Raw genomic sequence first — 13,163 nt, forward strand, 5'->3', positions numbered from 1 at the left:
GCAGACTGGTGGCATATTATTATGACTTTGGGACACGTTATGTTGAAACACGCTATACCTTGCATTGGCGCCAGGCAGACGCATGACTGGTTCGTGATAGACCTCTTGAATGTTTGCTTCGTAGTCAGTAACATGACCCCACTGTTTATGACCCAACTGTTTTCCTTTCTCACTCCAAAAGAAAATGCCTTTGTTCATCTTCCAGCTGCATGCACCAGGCAGGAAGTTACTAGTGCAAAATGGATCAAGGTTGGAAGAGGTTGAGGTCCAAGTGTTTTCCCGGAGAACAAGAAATATCTGACTTGTTCTCTGATGAGCTATCTGACGTCCCTTGTGAGTCTGCTAATGACAGAGACTCACAATCTGATAGTGAATGTGGCAGGGGTGAACAAAAAATTGTGGCCACAGGCAGTGAAAGTGAAAGTGACAGTAGCTCTGACGAAAGTGCGGGTAGAAACATTGCGGAGACAGCCACATGGGGAAAAGTAGACAAAACGCCTGCTTTGGGACAGTTTACTGGAAATCCAGGGGTGAAGCAAATTCCATCGGACCCAACGCAAGTGTCTGACGTAGCGGAACTGTTTTCCACAGTTCACAATTTGAGCGTGGTTGATGTTCAAAGGAGACATGGACAGGTAAAAAAGCCTGTTTGTATTTCTGAGTATAATGTGTTCAAGAAGGGAGTTGACAGAGGCGATCAGTACTTGGCCTGTTATTCCCTTCCTTGGAAAACAGTAAAGTGGACAAAGAAAGTTGCCTTGTGGCTTATAAATTGTGCCATTTTCAATTCATTTTTGGTTTTCAAAAATCTAAACCCTCATTCAAAATTGAAATACAAGGCATTTCTGCTGAATGTGGCAAAAGCCTGGGCTACAGACCACACGGTGGCGGCAGAACCGGTGGCAGACACAGTCTTAGTACGACCAGGGCCGTCTACTCCCACCCCACGCAGGCCTCATTTTGACCCTCCTGGGCGACTCGGGTGCTATGCGGAAACATACCCTCGTGAAAATTGTGAAGAGTGAACATGCCAAGGGCAAGCAGCCTTCTAGGCAATGCCGTGTTTGCATAGCACACAACAAAAGGAGTGTGACTGTCTACATGTGCAAGTTTTGTGTAATGCCACTTCACAAAGGGGAACGTTTCCAGAAATATCACACTCTCAAGCACTTCTAGGAGCATTGGTAAGTGTTCTCCAAAAATTTTAGTTCATACAATTAATTAGGAGATTTTATATTAATTTTTAAAGTGAACAGTGCACAAGTTAGGGTAGTAGGTTTAAAGATGCTGGTCCCCAGGGTGATTTAAATATTTAAATTGCCAGTCCGCAAAGTGTTAATAAAGCTAGGGAAACTATTAGAGAGAATATAAGAATTTTCAGCCAAGGAGAGTCTAGGTTATTATGAACTGAAGAAGCATAAGCTATGGTTCAATGAAGGATGCTCAGAATTGTTATATCAAAGGAAAGAAGCCAAATTGCAGTGGTTACAGGATCCAAGCGAAATATTTTTTGGGACAATCTGAACAATACAGGGTCATCAAGAAAGAATGCCAGGATTACAAAACCTCATTCAGAAACTGTTAAACATATTCAAAATGATTCAAGTTTTAAAATGCAGTGAAGGAATAAGTTTTGGATATGCTCAGTTGATGGTGGGTAGCGAGTGATGTTGAGATGGTTGACCAGTCGATACAACTTGTGTGCTAGGCTGGCCATCAGATCATACTGGAGGCATTTACCAGGATATGCTTGAAATTTTTTTTCCCCACAAATTGAAGACTTGTAGAGAGAAACTGGGAATCTGGTCATTTTCATGTAGGATGGAGCACCTTATTTTACCAGTCTGCGCAAAGCCTTGAATGAGAAGTTCCTCAGTGCCTTGATTGGGAGGGGTGAACCAATTTTCTGGCCGCCCAGATTTTATCCAGATGGAATTTCTTTGTGGGGATACCTCAGCAATATTGTGTATGGTGGAAACGTTATCTCTATAAATAGTTCTGTTCATCCCCGATTAGTAGTATTACTGTAATAGGGAACTTAAGTGTCACACTGTGTATAACCCAATTTCACACATTGGATTGAGTTGTTTACAATGCATGCAATATGGCCATGTGGTATGGATATTCACATCTGTGAACTCCATTGCATGATTCTTCAAGACGAAAAGATTATGGCTGGAAGTGATATGGCAAAAATGTACAGTTTTTCGTTTTTACAGACTCCAACACACAATTTTCTTTATGAACATAATTTTTTCCCCTGAAATTTTGTGTCTGAAAGTAACAGTACATAATTTATGTGAGGAAATGCTGGAAATGATGCTGCAGAACACAGCATGTAGAAAAGGAAGCAAATTGCTAATGAATGTTTATAGTATCTTTATGTTCAGTGAACAATAAAATGGGGATAAAGGAGAGAACAGATTTTAATTATGAAACAAAAGTACAAATGTAATTTCTTTTAAATTTGTCAATTAGAAATGACAGAATTAGATCACAATGTAGAAAAACAATGAATAGTTGAGAAAATAACATTTAAAATGCTAGTAACAAACACTGGCACAGTTTTTAAGAATAATATATAATCTCACTTCTAAAGGTGTTGGGAGACTTCCATGATGTGAGTTTTATGTAAGATGATTTAACCCGTTGCCGTGGTTCGTCGTGTATGTTTCGTCAGGGATTTAAATCGTCTGGGGGGGTTCGGCGTGTATGTTTCGTCCAGCTGCACACCTATGTTATAACGCCCATAATAATTGATGGTTTTGCTGTAGATTGTTAGATTTTTCGCTGGCCTGTTGTCACAAGAACAGAGTATACTAAGCCAACGAGTTTAGCTGAGATAAGTCATCGTTACATATGCCTGTCTTGCAGCAAATTNCAAATGTAATTTCTTTTAAATTTGTCAATTAGAAATGACAGAATTAGATCACAATGTAGAAAAACAATGAATAGTTGAGAAAATAACATTTAAAATGCTAGTAACAAACACTGGCACAGTTTTTAAGAATAATATATATTCTCACTTCTGAAGGTGTTGGGAGACTTCCATGATGTGAGTTTTATGTAAGATGATTTAAATTAGCAGTGTGATAACAAGATTTTAGGATTCACATTTGATTTACATAAACTAACAGTACAAAAGCACTGGTGGTGGCATATGGATATACTGATGTAAAAGAAGTAGTGCTAATGATTTTCTGAAAATTAAAATTGTAAAGTGAAGGAAATTGACAGAAAATGTACAATTGATATTCATAATAGAGTTTCCAACTTCAAAATCTGAAAACAGGAGGCTGTTGTCCTGGTGGCAGTCTTCTTATGCACAGACTTCATTATGGCATAGAAATTAATGTTATGCAGTTCATTGTGCCTGTGAAAACAAAAAATGAGGAAATGTCCCCTTGGAATTTTGTTATGTGTGGCTGCAAATTGGGTGAATATGTGGTGAGAACACAGCCTTAACATGCACCACTTTAATCCTTAGACAACTGTAATACTTATAATTACCAATCCATTTTGATGAGTACTATGGCTCCAGCCACTTAAATATATGTATACTTGCAGAGCAAGGAAGCAGTGAAGGTTTGAAGCGGAGTGATGTGGTGGCTTGGTACCTAGAGCAGGTACAAGATCAGATTGAGACTGAGGAAGAGTTGGTCGAGAGGAAGGCACTGGTTGAGAAAGTGATTGACCGACTCATTTACCATGTGAGTTAATGCAATTTCTTATTGAGTATGAAAGTTATAATTAAAACTGTTTTTTTAATCAAGTCTGTAGTTGTTTGATGACTGTATGACATATGGCCAATTTTTGGACTTCATCCACCCTTCCCTATACACCTATACCATCTGAAAATTTTGTTAGATTTCACTGCCAAAGTAGGTAGGGAAGACATTTCCAAACCAGCAATTGCAAAAGAGTTTACAGAAAATTAATACTGATAATGGAGTTAGAGTAGTAAACTTTGCCACATCCAAGAATCTGTCAGAAGTATAATGTTCCCACATTGTAACATTCATAAATTTACTTGGACATCTCCAGATGGAAATACAATCAAATTGACCATATTTCGACAGACAGGAGATGGCATTCAAGTGTTGTGCTTCATGTCTGATTATTCAGGGCAGCAATTTTTGATACTAACCACTATCTTGCTGGCAGTGAGTAAACAAACAGCGCACATATTTATGTGGAGAGGTTCAATTTCAAGAAATTAGAAGAGGTATAGGGTAAAGAGAAGTACTGTGTTGAAACCTGAAATATGTTTGAAGCTTTAGAAAACCTAGAAAATGAATTCGATGTTAATAGAGCTTGGGAAACTATTAGATAGAATATAAAAATTTCAGTCCAGGAGAGTCTAGGTTATTATGAACTGAAGAGGCATAAGCCATGCTTCCAAATTACAGTGGTTACAAGATGCAAGCAAAATAAATGGGGATAGTCTGAATGATATAAGATGTGAAGCCAGCAAGCATTTCAGGAAGAGAAAGGGAATATTTGAAAGACAAAACTAATAGGTGGATGGATGTTCGGGTATTTGGATGGTTGCACTGATAGACGGACACTTACTTAGTATGAGGTTGGGCTAAATGTAAACAAAGAGAAAACTAAGTATATATTGTCTCATCACCAGAATGTAGGGAAAATAATGACATAAAGATACTTAGCAGATTCTTTGTTAATGTGGCACAGTTCATATATTTGGGAACAACAGTAACAAATCAAAATTTGATTCAGGAGGAAATTAAGAGGAGACTGAATTTGGGTAACACTTGCTAGCATTCAGTTCAGAACATTTTGTCTTCTTGTTTGCTGTCTGAAAACCTAAAAATTAAAACATAACGAAACTATGATGTGTATGTATTAACCGTCTTCTAGTGCACACAATCTCACTTGTCACTTCACTACATGTTTCGGCATCACTGTGCCATCCTCAGGTGTGTTATTTACATTAAACTATTGCACTGCTCACCATCATGTGTTGTTTATAAAATGATTTAAAATGTATACTCGTCATGTACTATAATTAAATTTGTTAAGATTTATCATCTTATACGTCTTATTTCAAACTCGCATATATCATTCTTCCTATATTTTGTGTATACTGTGTCTTGTTATGTGTCCTTCTGTGGCTGCGTGCGTTGTAATGATGGATGTGTGTGTGTGTCTTCGTATTCAATATGAATTGTCAGAACAGGAAGCCAAGTTTGGTACAATCACCGTATTGAATGGTTTGGATTTTTAAGTAATTCAAAATTGAGCAGCCTTAACATTTTGGAATGTAGAAGCCATGCATACTGTCTGCATGTTTGGAGAGGAAAGAATCAGTTAAGAGTGACAGATGAGCATTTTGACTACAATGCAGTGTTTTGCTTACTTTTTAGGATTTGAAAATTAATGCATTCATTTCTGAGGTCTCTGTGGAGCTTCTGTAGAGCAGGCATGTCCAATGCGTCGATCGCACGATGATTTTTGGTCAATATCATAGTCCTATAAGGAAATTATACGTGAAAAGCATGTAAATTCACTTGTAATATAATATGATTATATTCAGATTTTGAAGAGAAAATACATATTAAAGTAGTCTGTACGTTCAATGTATGTAGCTTTTATGACGATAGGAGGAGGTGGTAGATGACTGGCAGTTTTGACACTAAAAAGTTGATCACACCCTGTTCGAAGTTGGACATGCCTGCTGTAGAGTAAATGTGTATTGTGAGATCTGAAGTACTGATGGCGGTGACTATGAAGGTTACTGTCATTTGGGATGTAATACTAACCAACATTTTGGAGTAACCTGCTGCCTTGATTTCTCATTCTCTGTCTGCCCTTCAGATGGAAGCAGCAAGCTCCTTAGAAACATTAGTACCCATGTACCACACTACATGGCAACACATGCTATAAGACCGTAATGATAGTTGCATGTTCATTAAAATTTATTTCCTTCAGTGACAACTGCAGGAATTCACAGGACTTTGTATGTGTGCATGTGTGGGGGTTGTGTTTGTAATCATGTGTGCAGAATTATCTTTTTTATAGTTGTGTGACATGTTTAATTAGTAATTTAATTCAAAATAATAAAAGTGCACTTATTATTATTATTTTGTAGGATCAAGTTATCATCCCATTAATGAAGACAGGACTGAAGGGAGGTGAAGAGTCAAGTGAAAGTGATCCACTGCTTGTGGTGCACCCAAATTACATTATAGAAATGTGATTGGCATATTAATCATGACTGGCAAAAGGTAAAGATGTCCATGTGCTTAACTAATTAAGCACTATTCCATGAAGGTGTATGGGGGAGTGGATGTATAGATCCAGCTTCACATCCCGGCGGCATGGGAGGCTGGGTGGGCCCCAGAGCCAGTCTGGATGATGTGGAAAACAAAATTTTTGACCCTATCGGGACTCAAACTTCCGACCCCTTGGTCATTCAGCCCATAGCCCGTGCTCTAACGGCTCCTAGTCAATTAAAAGTACTGACAGTTAATTTTTATCAGTTATACAAACAAGAATCACATCACACAAAAATGTGGTTAATTTCCCACACAGTTCTCAATTTCAATACAGTCCCTTCAAAATTAAGTGCAGAGTGAACTCTGAACTTCTGCTGATATTACAGAACTGGTTTCTTGAGCCCAGTCTCTGGTTGTGGATGACAACGCTGATGAAGTGCTCAATATAAGAATTCTGAAACGTGCATTTAGTTGCAACCCCATGAGTTTTTCTGCTGCTAAGCTACAAAGCTTAATGCAAATGTCACTTTCTCCAAGTCATCTAATGTCTAATGATGCTAGCACAAATGGCTCCCACAGACATTCGTGCCATTTCAGGAGTCATTATGTCAGCAGGAAGTTAGAAAGCAAAAATACAGAGGCATTATTTTCCTATTTACATACTGATGTGCCAGGATCTTCTTCCTCTTTAAGCTCCTCTGACTGACTGCTTCACCAATCAACCTGTTTCTTCACTTACACCACCAAGGAGTAGAGATTCTTGTGATGACTCTCACATTACCATTCACTATTTTTTGGTGAAGTGAACAGCTGGTAGACCTGATTATGTATGTTGAGGGGGCATTCCATTGAAGCAGTGAAGAAAAAATGAAAGGAACTAAATGCACAGAATTTAAATACACTTATTAAAAGTTATTACTGTTGAATTATACTAGTATATTATATTTCTTAATCCAATTAATAAATATTATTAATGAGACTAATTTTTTAAACAATTATGCAACTATAATTTACATTTTAAGTTACTTCACAATTTTCAGTTTATTGTTCCCCTCTGAAGCGACTGAGATCAAAAGAAACAAGTGTCTCCTACCCAAACCACTGTCTTTTTAACCTCATGATAAAGACTGCTCACTTTTCTTTCCAGCTCATTTTTTCAGTAGAAAGGTCTTATTATGCAAGTCTTTGATGACCCTTTAAATTAAATCCACTACATTACTCTAGTTCACTCATTACTAGTGCCAAGGTCAAGAATACGTGGTTCTGTATGTCCCCCTCACGCAATGTCTTTATGGCATAGTGCTTAATTAGTTAAGCACCTTTGTGCTATTATATTTCTCCAGAATCAACACATCTGTTTTAAGTTAATTTTTGTATTTAATATATGAAGCATCCCATGAAATTATATTTTGTCTGATGATCAATAAAGCATAGTTTTGTTCATTTGACCAATCCATAAGATTTATCTCAGTATACTCAATACAAATGACATACCAGTCAGTAACTCAATGAATTTTTATTCAGAGCAGAGAGGGGAGGATCATAGATAACATACAGTAAATAAGATATGCTGCTGCAGAACTACGTTTACAAGCTGTCGATAAATTTCAATAACTACACTCTACTAATCAATAGCTTCCACAGTTCAAGTAACCATCATAACTGTAGAAAGATGTCATATCACGTGTAAACTCAATATTAAGCAGATACTGATATCCATTTACTCTTGTACCATGCGACTCAGTTCATTTCCCATGTCAGTAAGAAAGTTTAGCAACTGCAAGCAACTCCAGTTTTTCATACCATTGTACAAGCATGCAACACAGAGCTTGTGGGATGTCTGCTGAAAGCCAAAATTGTGAAGCCAGCAGAGGCTCTGAAAGCATGCCCGTTGCCAGGCAATGTCCGCAACAATGAGACCTGCTGGAAGCGGTATTCTCTGCGCGGTCTGTGCCAAGTCTATATATAACAAGATCAGCTGCCATTACTGAAGAAGGGTTCTCAGACAACAGAAGAGTATGAGAAGGTTGGTGGGAGATGGATCCAGCGTGAGCAGAGTCCGAGTCAAGAGAGAGAGAATTTCTGCAGATGCTGGTAGCTGAGGCCAGGAACGATTCAGGAACCATGAGGAAGGGGAACATCTTCCATTGGAAGCTGCTACGAAGCAGCGCAGTGAAGACTGTGACTGAGAACACTAATCTGTGTGTGACAGAGATCTGTAAAGTGCAGTCATGAGTAGTTTAAGAGTTCAATAAATCCAATTACTAAGCAAACCCTGTCTATAGTCACTCTTTATCATATGACAATATTGTTCTTTTAGTCTAAACCCACCTACCTCTGCTGCTCTAAGATGGCCTACACACATCAGTATGTACGAGGTGACATATCTTCAAATTACCCTTCAAACTGAATGACTTATTACACACATAACAGGTAAATGGCCATTCCCCACTAAGTATGTATGCTCTNACTGAGAACACTAATCTGTGTGTGACAGAGATCTGTAAAGTGTAGTCACGAGTAGTTTAAGAGTTCAATAAATCCAATTACTAAGCAAACCCTGTCTATAGTCACTCTTTATCATATGACAATATTGTTCTTTTAGTCTAAACCCACCTACCTCTGCTGCTCTAAGATGGCCTACACACATCAGTATGTACGAGGTGACATATCTTCAAATTACCCTTCAAACTGAATGACTTATTACACACATAACAGGTAAATGGCCATTCCCCACTAAGTATGTATGCTCCGATGCCTCTTCAGATTACTCTGAACACTGAATGACTTATTACATACATCACAGGTAAATGGTCGTTCCCCACTATGTATGCGCTGATGTGTCTTCAGATGACTCTGACAATTAAATGACTTATTACACACATCACATTTAAATGGCCGTTCCTCACTGTGTATGTGCTCATGTTCCTTCAGACTACTCTCAACACTGAACGACTTATTACACATGTTACAGCTAAATGGCTGCTCCCTACTATGTTTGCGTTGATGTGTCTTCAAATTGCCCTTCAAACTGAAAGACTTCTTACACACATCGCAGCAAAATGGCTGCTCCCCACTATGTATGCGTTGGTGCCTCTTCAAATCACCCTGATGACCAAATGACTTATTACACACATCACAGCAAAATGGCCGTTCCCCACTGTGTATGCGTTGATGTGTCTTCAGATTACTTTGACAACTGAATGACTTATTACACATGTCACAGTTAAATGGCCGTTCCCCACTATGTATGCGCTTGTGTTCCTTCAGACTACATTGAACACTGAATGACTTATTACACACGTTGCAGCTAAAAGGCCGCTCCCCACTATGTATGCGCTGATGCCTCTTCAGATCACCCTGATGACTGAATGCCTTACTGCACACATCACAGCAAAATGACCACTCCCTACTATGTATGCGCTGATGATGCCTCTTCAGATCACCCAGATGACTGAATGACTTATTACACACATCACAGCAAAATGGCTGTTCTCCACTATGTATGCGCTGATGTGCCCTCAGATTAAACTGTTGACTGAGTGATTCATCACAGGAATATTGCTGCTCCTCACCATGTACAGGCTGGAGTTCTCTCAGAGTACCCTGGAAAATGGAGGAAATAACATGAAGAGAAGTGAGCTTGAAACCCCAGTGCAGTGAGTGAGATGTTAAGCAGGTAGGGGTGAGAGAGAGCAAGCTATTGCATGTACCCTTGTGTTCATCAGTATGTATGGCTGGCTCTGTAATAAGAATTAATATGGACTGCTACAGTTGAGGTTACCACAGGTAGAAGCATGCCATTCACAATGTTTTAAAAAGGAATAATTTCCAACATATAAAACAACTCCTATTCATAATGTTGTATTTTAGCGTCCTGTTACACTGATTTTCATTCATGATATGTATACAGTGGCCATCTTGTAGTGCACTCAATTTCACCTGTTACTTCATGACACGTTTCGGCAACATTGTGCCATCATCAGGTGCCCTAATTACGTTAATCTATTGCATTGCTTACCCTAATATGTCTTCACAACACCATTAAAAAGTATTTAAAAAGTGCGTATTTGTCTTAAAATAATTTTTACATAAATATACATCACTATTTTAAGTTATCAGTTGGTTTTTATATTCCAAACTATATCGAACAATAACTTAACATTTGGTGTGTGTGCGCACGTATAATGAAACCTGGAGGGTCCTGCATGGCATACATTTTGTGAACTTGATTGGTTCCAGCTTGCATTTTTGCTTGTAAAATTTCTTTATAGGATGACAACACATCTTCCAGTTCACATTCAACCTTTGCAGAATGATCACGGAAAGGACCGCTGCCTCCTTAATGTTGCTGCAGGTTGCTCTTAAGCCTTTTCATTGATCAGGTATTTTTTTTTTCTGAAATAACACTCCCATCATCGTGGTCATCTTGTGCTTCTTTATATGTTTGCATGTCCACCTTTGCCAGTTCCTCATTCATTAATGGTAAAGAACAAGATTCCAACAGTTCTATAATATCACTAACATTCTGGAATCCTGCCTCTTCTGCTACAGTTATAACTAATTTCCTCCTTCTCTTGAGGGCTACACTCACAGGAATGTGTTGATAAAATTCTGGATCCATGTTGCAGAACACCTCTCAAAAACCTCCATCATGTCACACTCTTGATGTGTAATTTTCACATTCGAGTGGTTTAACTGGTTAAGCAGAAGCCTTTGGTTTCAATTCCCTGTACGAATCATCATATCAAGGGTTTGAAGAGCGCATGCAATGTCTATTTCACATTCGCCACTTTTCTTGGATGTGTAACACCTAATGTCACATGAATATTATAACCAGTACGCTTTCTCTTGAAACTATGTTCTTCACCCATGGCTTCAGAAGGGGCAGTAAATTTTCCATCAGGAAAATAATATGTAGTTGTTACAATCTTACTTAGTAGATAAAATGTGCCTTACAAGTTCCAGCCCTATAGGGTGACCATGAGAGGCTCGCATGTTAGAGGAGACTGCTTAGCACACATTCGTTCCTAGCAGTAATACATACTTACATAACATGTAAAACCCAAGGCAGATGAGAGGGTAGCGAGTTCTTTCTTTATGTAAAATTGCCAATGGTGCGCTTATAATTTTATAGATATTATGTTTTCTGTTAGTGTTCCTTTTTTCTATGCATATTTTGTGGAAAACATTACTGTTATATTATTGCCTCAGTCTGCAAACATAAAATGGTGTAATAGGCTACTTTTCTTTAGCCTGAGTTGGGGGGGGCAGTGTCACCAAATGTATTGTAAATTTTTCATACCTGCCCATCCCTTGCTGTGTGTAGCATGCTGTGCTGGTGATCTGGCCGGTGTCTTGGGTGGTACTGGAAGGAAGATGTGTGGTGTATGTGGCTTATCTTGTGCAATTACTATATTGAATACAATGTTTTTAGTCTCTGTTTTGTACAACCTTGAGAAGATTTATATTTCTGTATTTGTATATTTATATGTAAAAATTTTCTTTGATGCTCATTAATATCCCTTTTTTGGCATGTCATACTGGTGTCTATACTTTTGGATGCGATGCTGATTCCTCCTCACTGTTTTTATACTTCCTATATGCTCTCTGTATCTAAAGTTCAGTGATGGTCCTTTCTGTCTAACATAACATACACTCAACTCTCGATTATCTGGGGGCAGATAAACTGGTTTGCGGCTTAACTGGGGCTACCGGGGCTTTTTTGAGGCTTATATGTTGTTTAATATTCATTCACTTTTGTTTCACATGGTGAGTTGTAACACTATTTTCACACTAGTGTGAACCAAGCTCTGCATTTTTTGGTCCCGTTATGCTAACACAATGTTGTAGGATAAGGGTGAAAGAATGCAAGGATTTGTGGAAAGTTTCAAGGACAGATAGCCCGCCCGAGTTAGTCTCTTTGTATCGATCTTCAATCATCAATAATCATCAATAAGCTCTCTAGAGACAATATTGAGACTAAAACTCTTATAGCATAACAAGCTGAGCTCAATTTGCTGGCTATTTGTTTGATATGTTCCTTCCATGTTAAAGTACTATCAACTGTCAGCCCAAGGAATTTCAAAGTATTCGTATTATTAATTTGGATATCACCATGTTTAATATTTAAGCTTATTAGTGCATTTGGCTTTGTTAAAAATTGGACAAACTCGTTTTAGTTAGATTCAAAATTAGCGAGTTTATAGAGAACCATTTATTGATTGATTCAAGAGTTTCTTTTAGGGCGATGTCAAGTTCTTTAAGATTTGACTTGCAGCACAATATGCTGGTGTCATCAGCAAATAAAATTGGTTCTGATTATTTATTGTATTTGGCAAATCATTTATATATATCAAAAAGAGCACTGGCCCCAGAACAGAGCCCCGAGGGACTCCCTGTTTTACACTTTGCTACTCCGAAATTCCACTAGTAATATTGCTATTTAGTACTGTTCTTTGCTGTCTATCCCTCAAATAAGTTTTAATTAACTTTCCTGCTTTCCATTAAGACCATAGAACTCTAGCTTAGCAAGAAGTATTGTGTGATTTACACAATCAAATGCTTTGGTCAGGTCACAGAACAGGCCTCCCACAATAAGTTTATTTGTTGCTGTTAGAATAGTATTTATTAAGCCATAGATGGCTGATTCAGTGGACAGTTTAGTTCGAAAACCATGTTGTTCATGTGCCAATATATTATTAGTGTCTAGATGTTGAAATCTATTATATATGATTCTTTCAAAGCTCTTAGAGAAAGATGTCAGTAAAGATATCGGCCTATAATTTGCTATATCAGTTCTATCACCTTTTTTAAAAATAGGATGTATTTGAGAACATTTTAATCTTGAGGGGAAGACACCGAGATTCAATACTTTATTACACATATATGTTAATGGTGCCAATATGAATGGTAAACTTATTT

General features: G+C 38.0%; 2 protein-coding genes across 7 annotated transcripts in view; one reads left to right on the forward strand and one right to left on the reverse strand.

Annotated features, from left to right (window-relative positions):
* Positions 1-6,316, forward strand: part of LOC111861764 (DNA replication licensing factor Mcm6) — an 82,603-nt gene extending 76,287 nt beyond the window's left edge. For both annotated transcript variants that reach the window (XM_023846598.2, XM_023846599.2), the window contains 2 exons: positions 3,568-3,710; positions 6,113-6,316. In XM_023846598.2, the coding sequence (XP_023702366.1) occupies positions 3,568-3,710; positions 6,113-6,220 (251 nt within the window). In that variant the 3' untranslated portion in view covers positions 6,221-6,316. The remainder of the gene's footprint in view (positions 1-3,567; positions 3,711-6,112) is intronic.
* Positions 6,317-8,711: 2,395 nt separating this feature from the next.
* The window catches only part of LOC111861765 (gastrula zinc finger protein XlCGF52.1), a 16,060-nt gene continuing 11,608 nt past the window's right edge, over positions 8,712-13,163 (reverse strand). For 4 of the 5 annotated variants that reach the window (XM_023846603.1, XM_023846600.1, XM_033750445.1 and 1 more), the window contains 2 exons: positions 11,545-11,607; positions 8,712-9,845 (listed from right to left, as the gene is read on the reverse strand). In XM_023846603.1, the coding sequence (XP_023702371.1) occupies positions 8,976-9,845; positions 11,545-11,607 (933 nt within the window). In that variant the 3' untranslated portion in view covers positions 8,712-8,975. The remainder of the gene's footprint in view (positions 9,846-11,544; positions 11,608-13,163) is intronic. The other variant, XM_023846601.1, reaches the window with a different exon arrangement.

This window comes from Cryptotermes secundus, unplaced genomic scaffold, assembly GCF_002891405.2.
Source record: "Cryptotermes secundus unplaced genomic scaffold, Csec_1.0 scaffold383, whole genome shotgun sequence".
Taxonomy (NCBI): Eukaryota; Metazoa; Arthropoda; class Insecta; order Blattodea; family Kalotermitidae; genus Cryptotermes; species Cryptotermes secundus.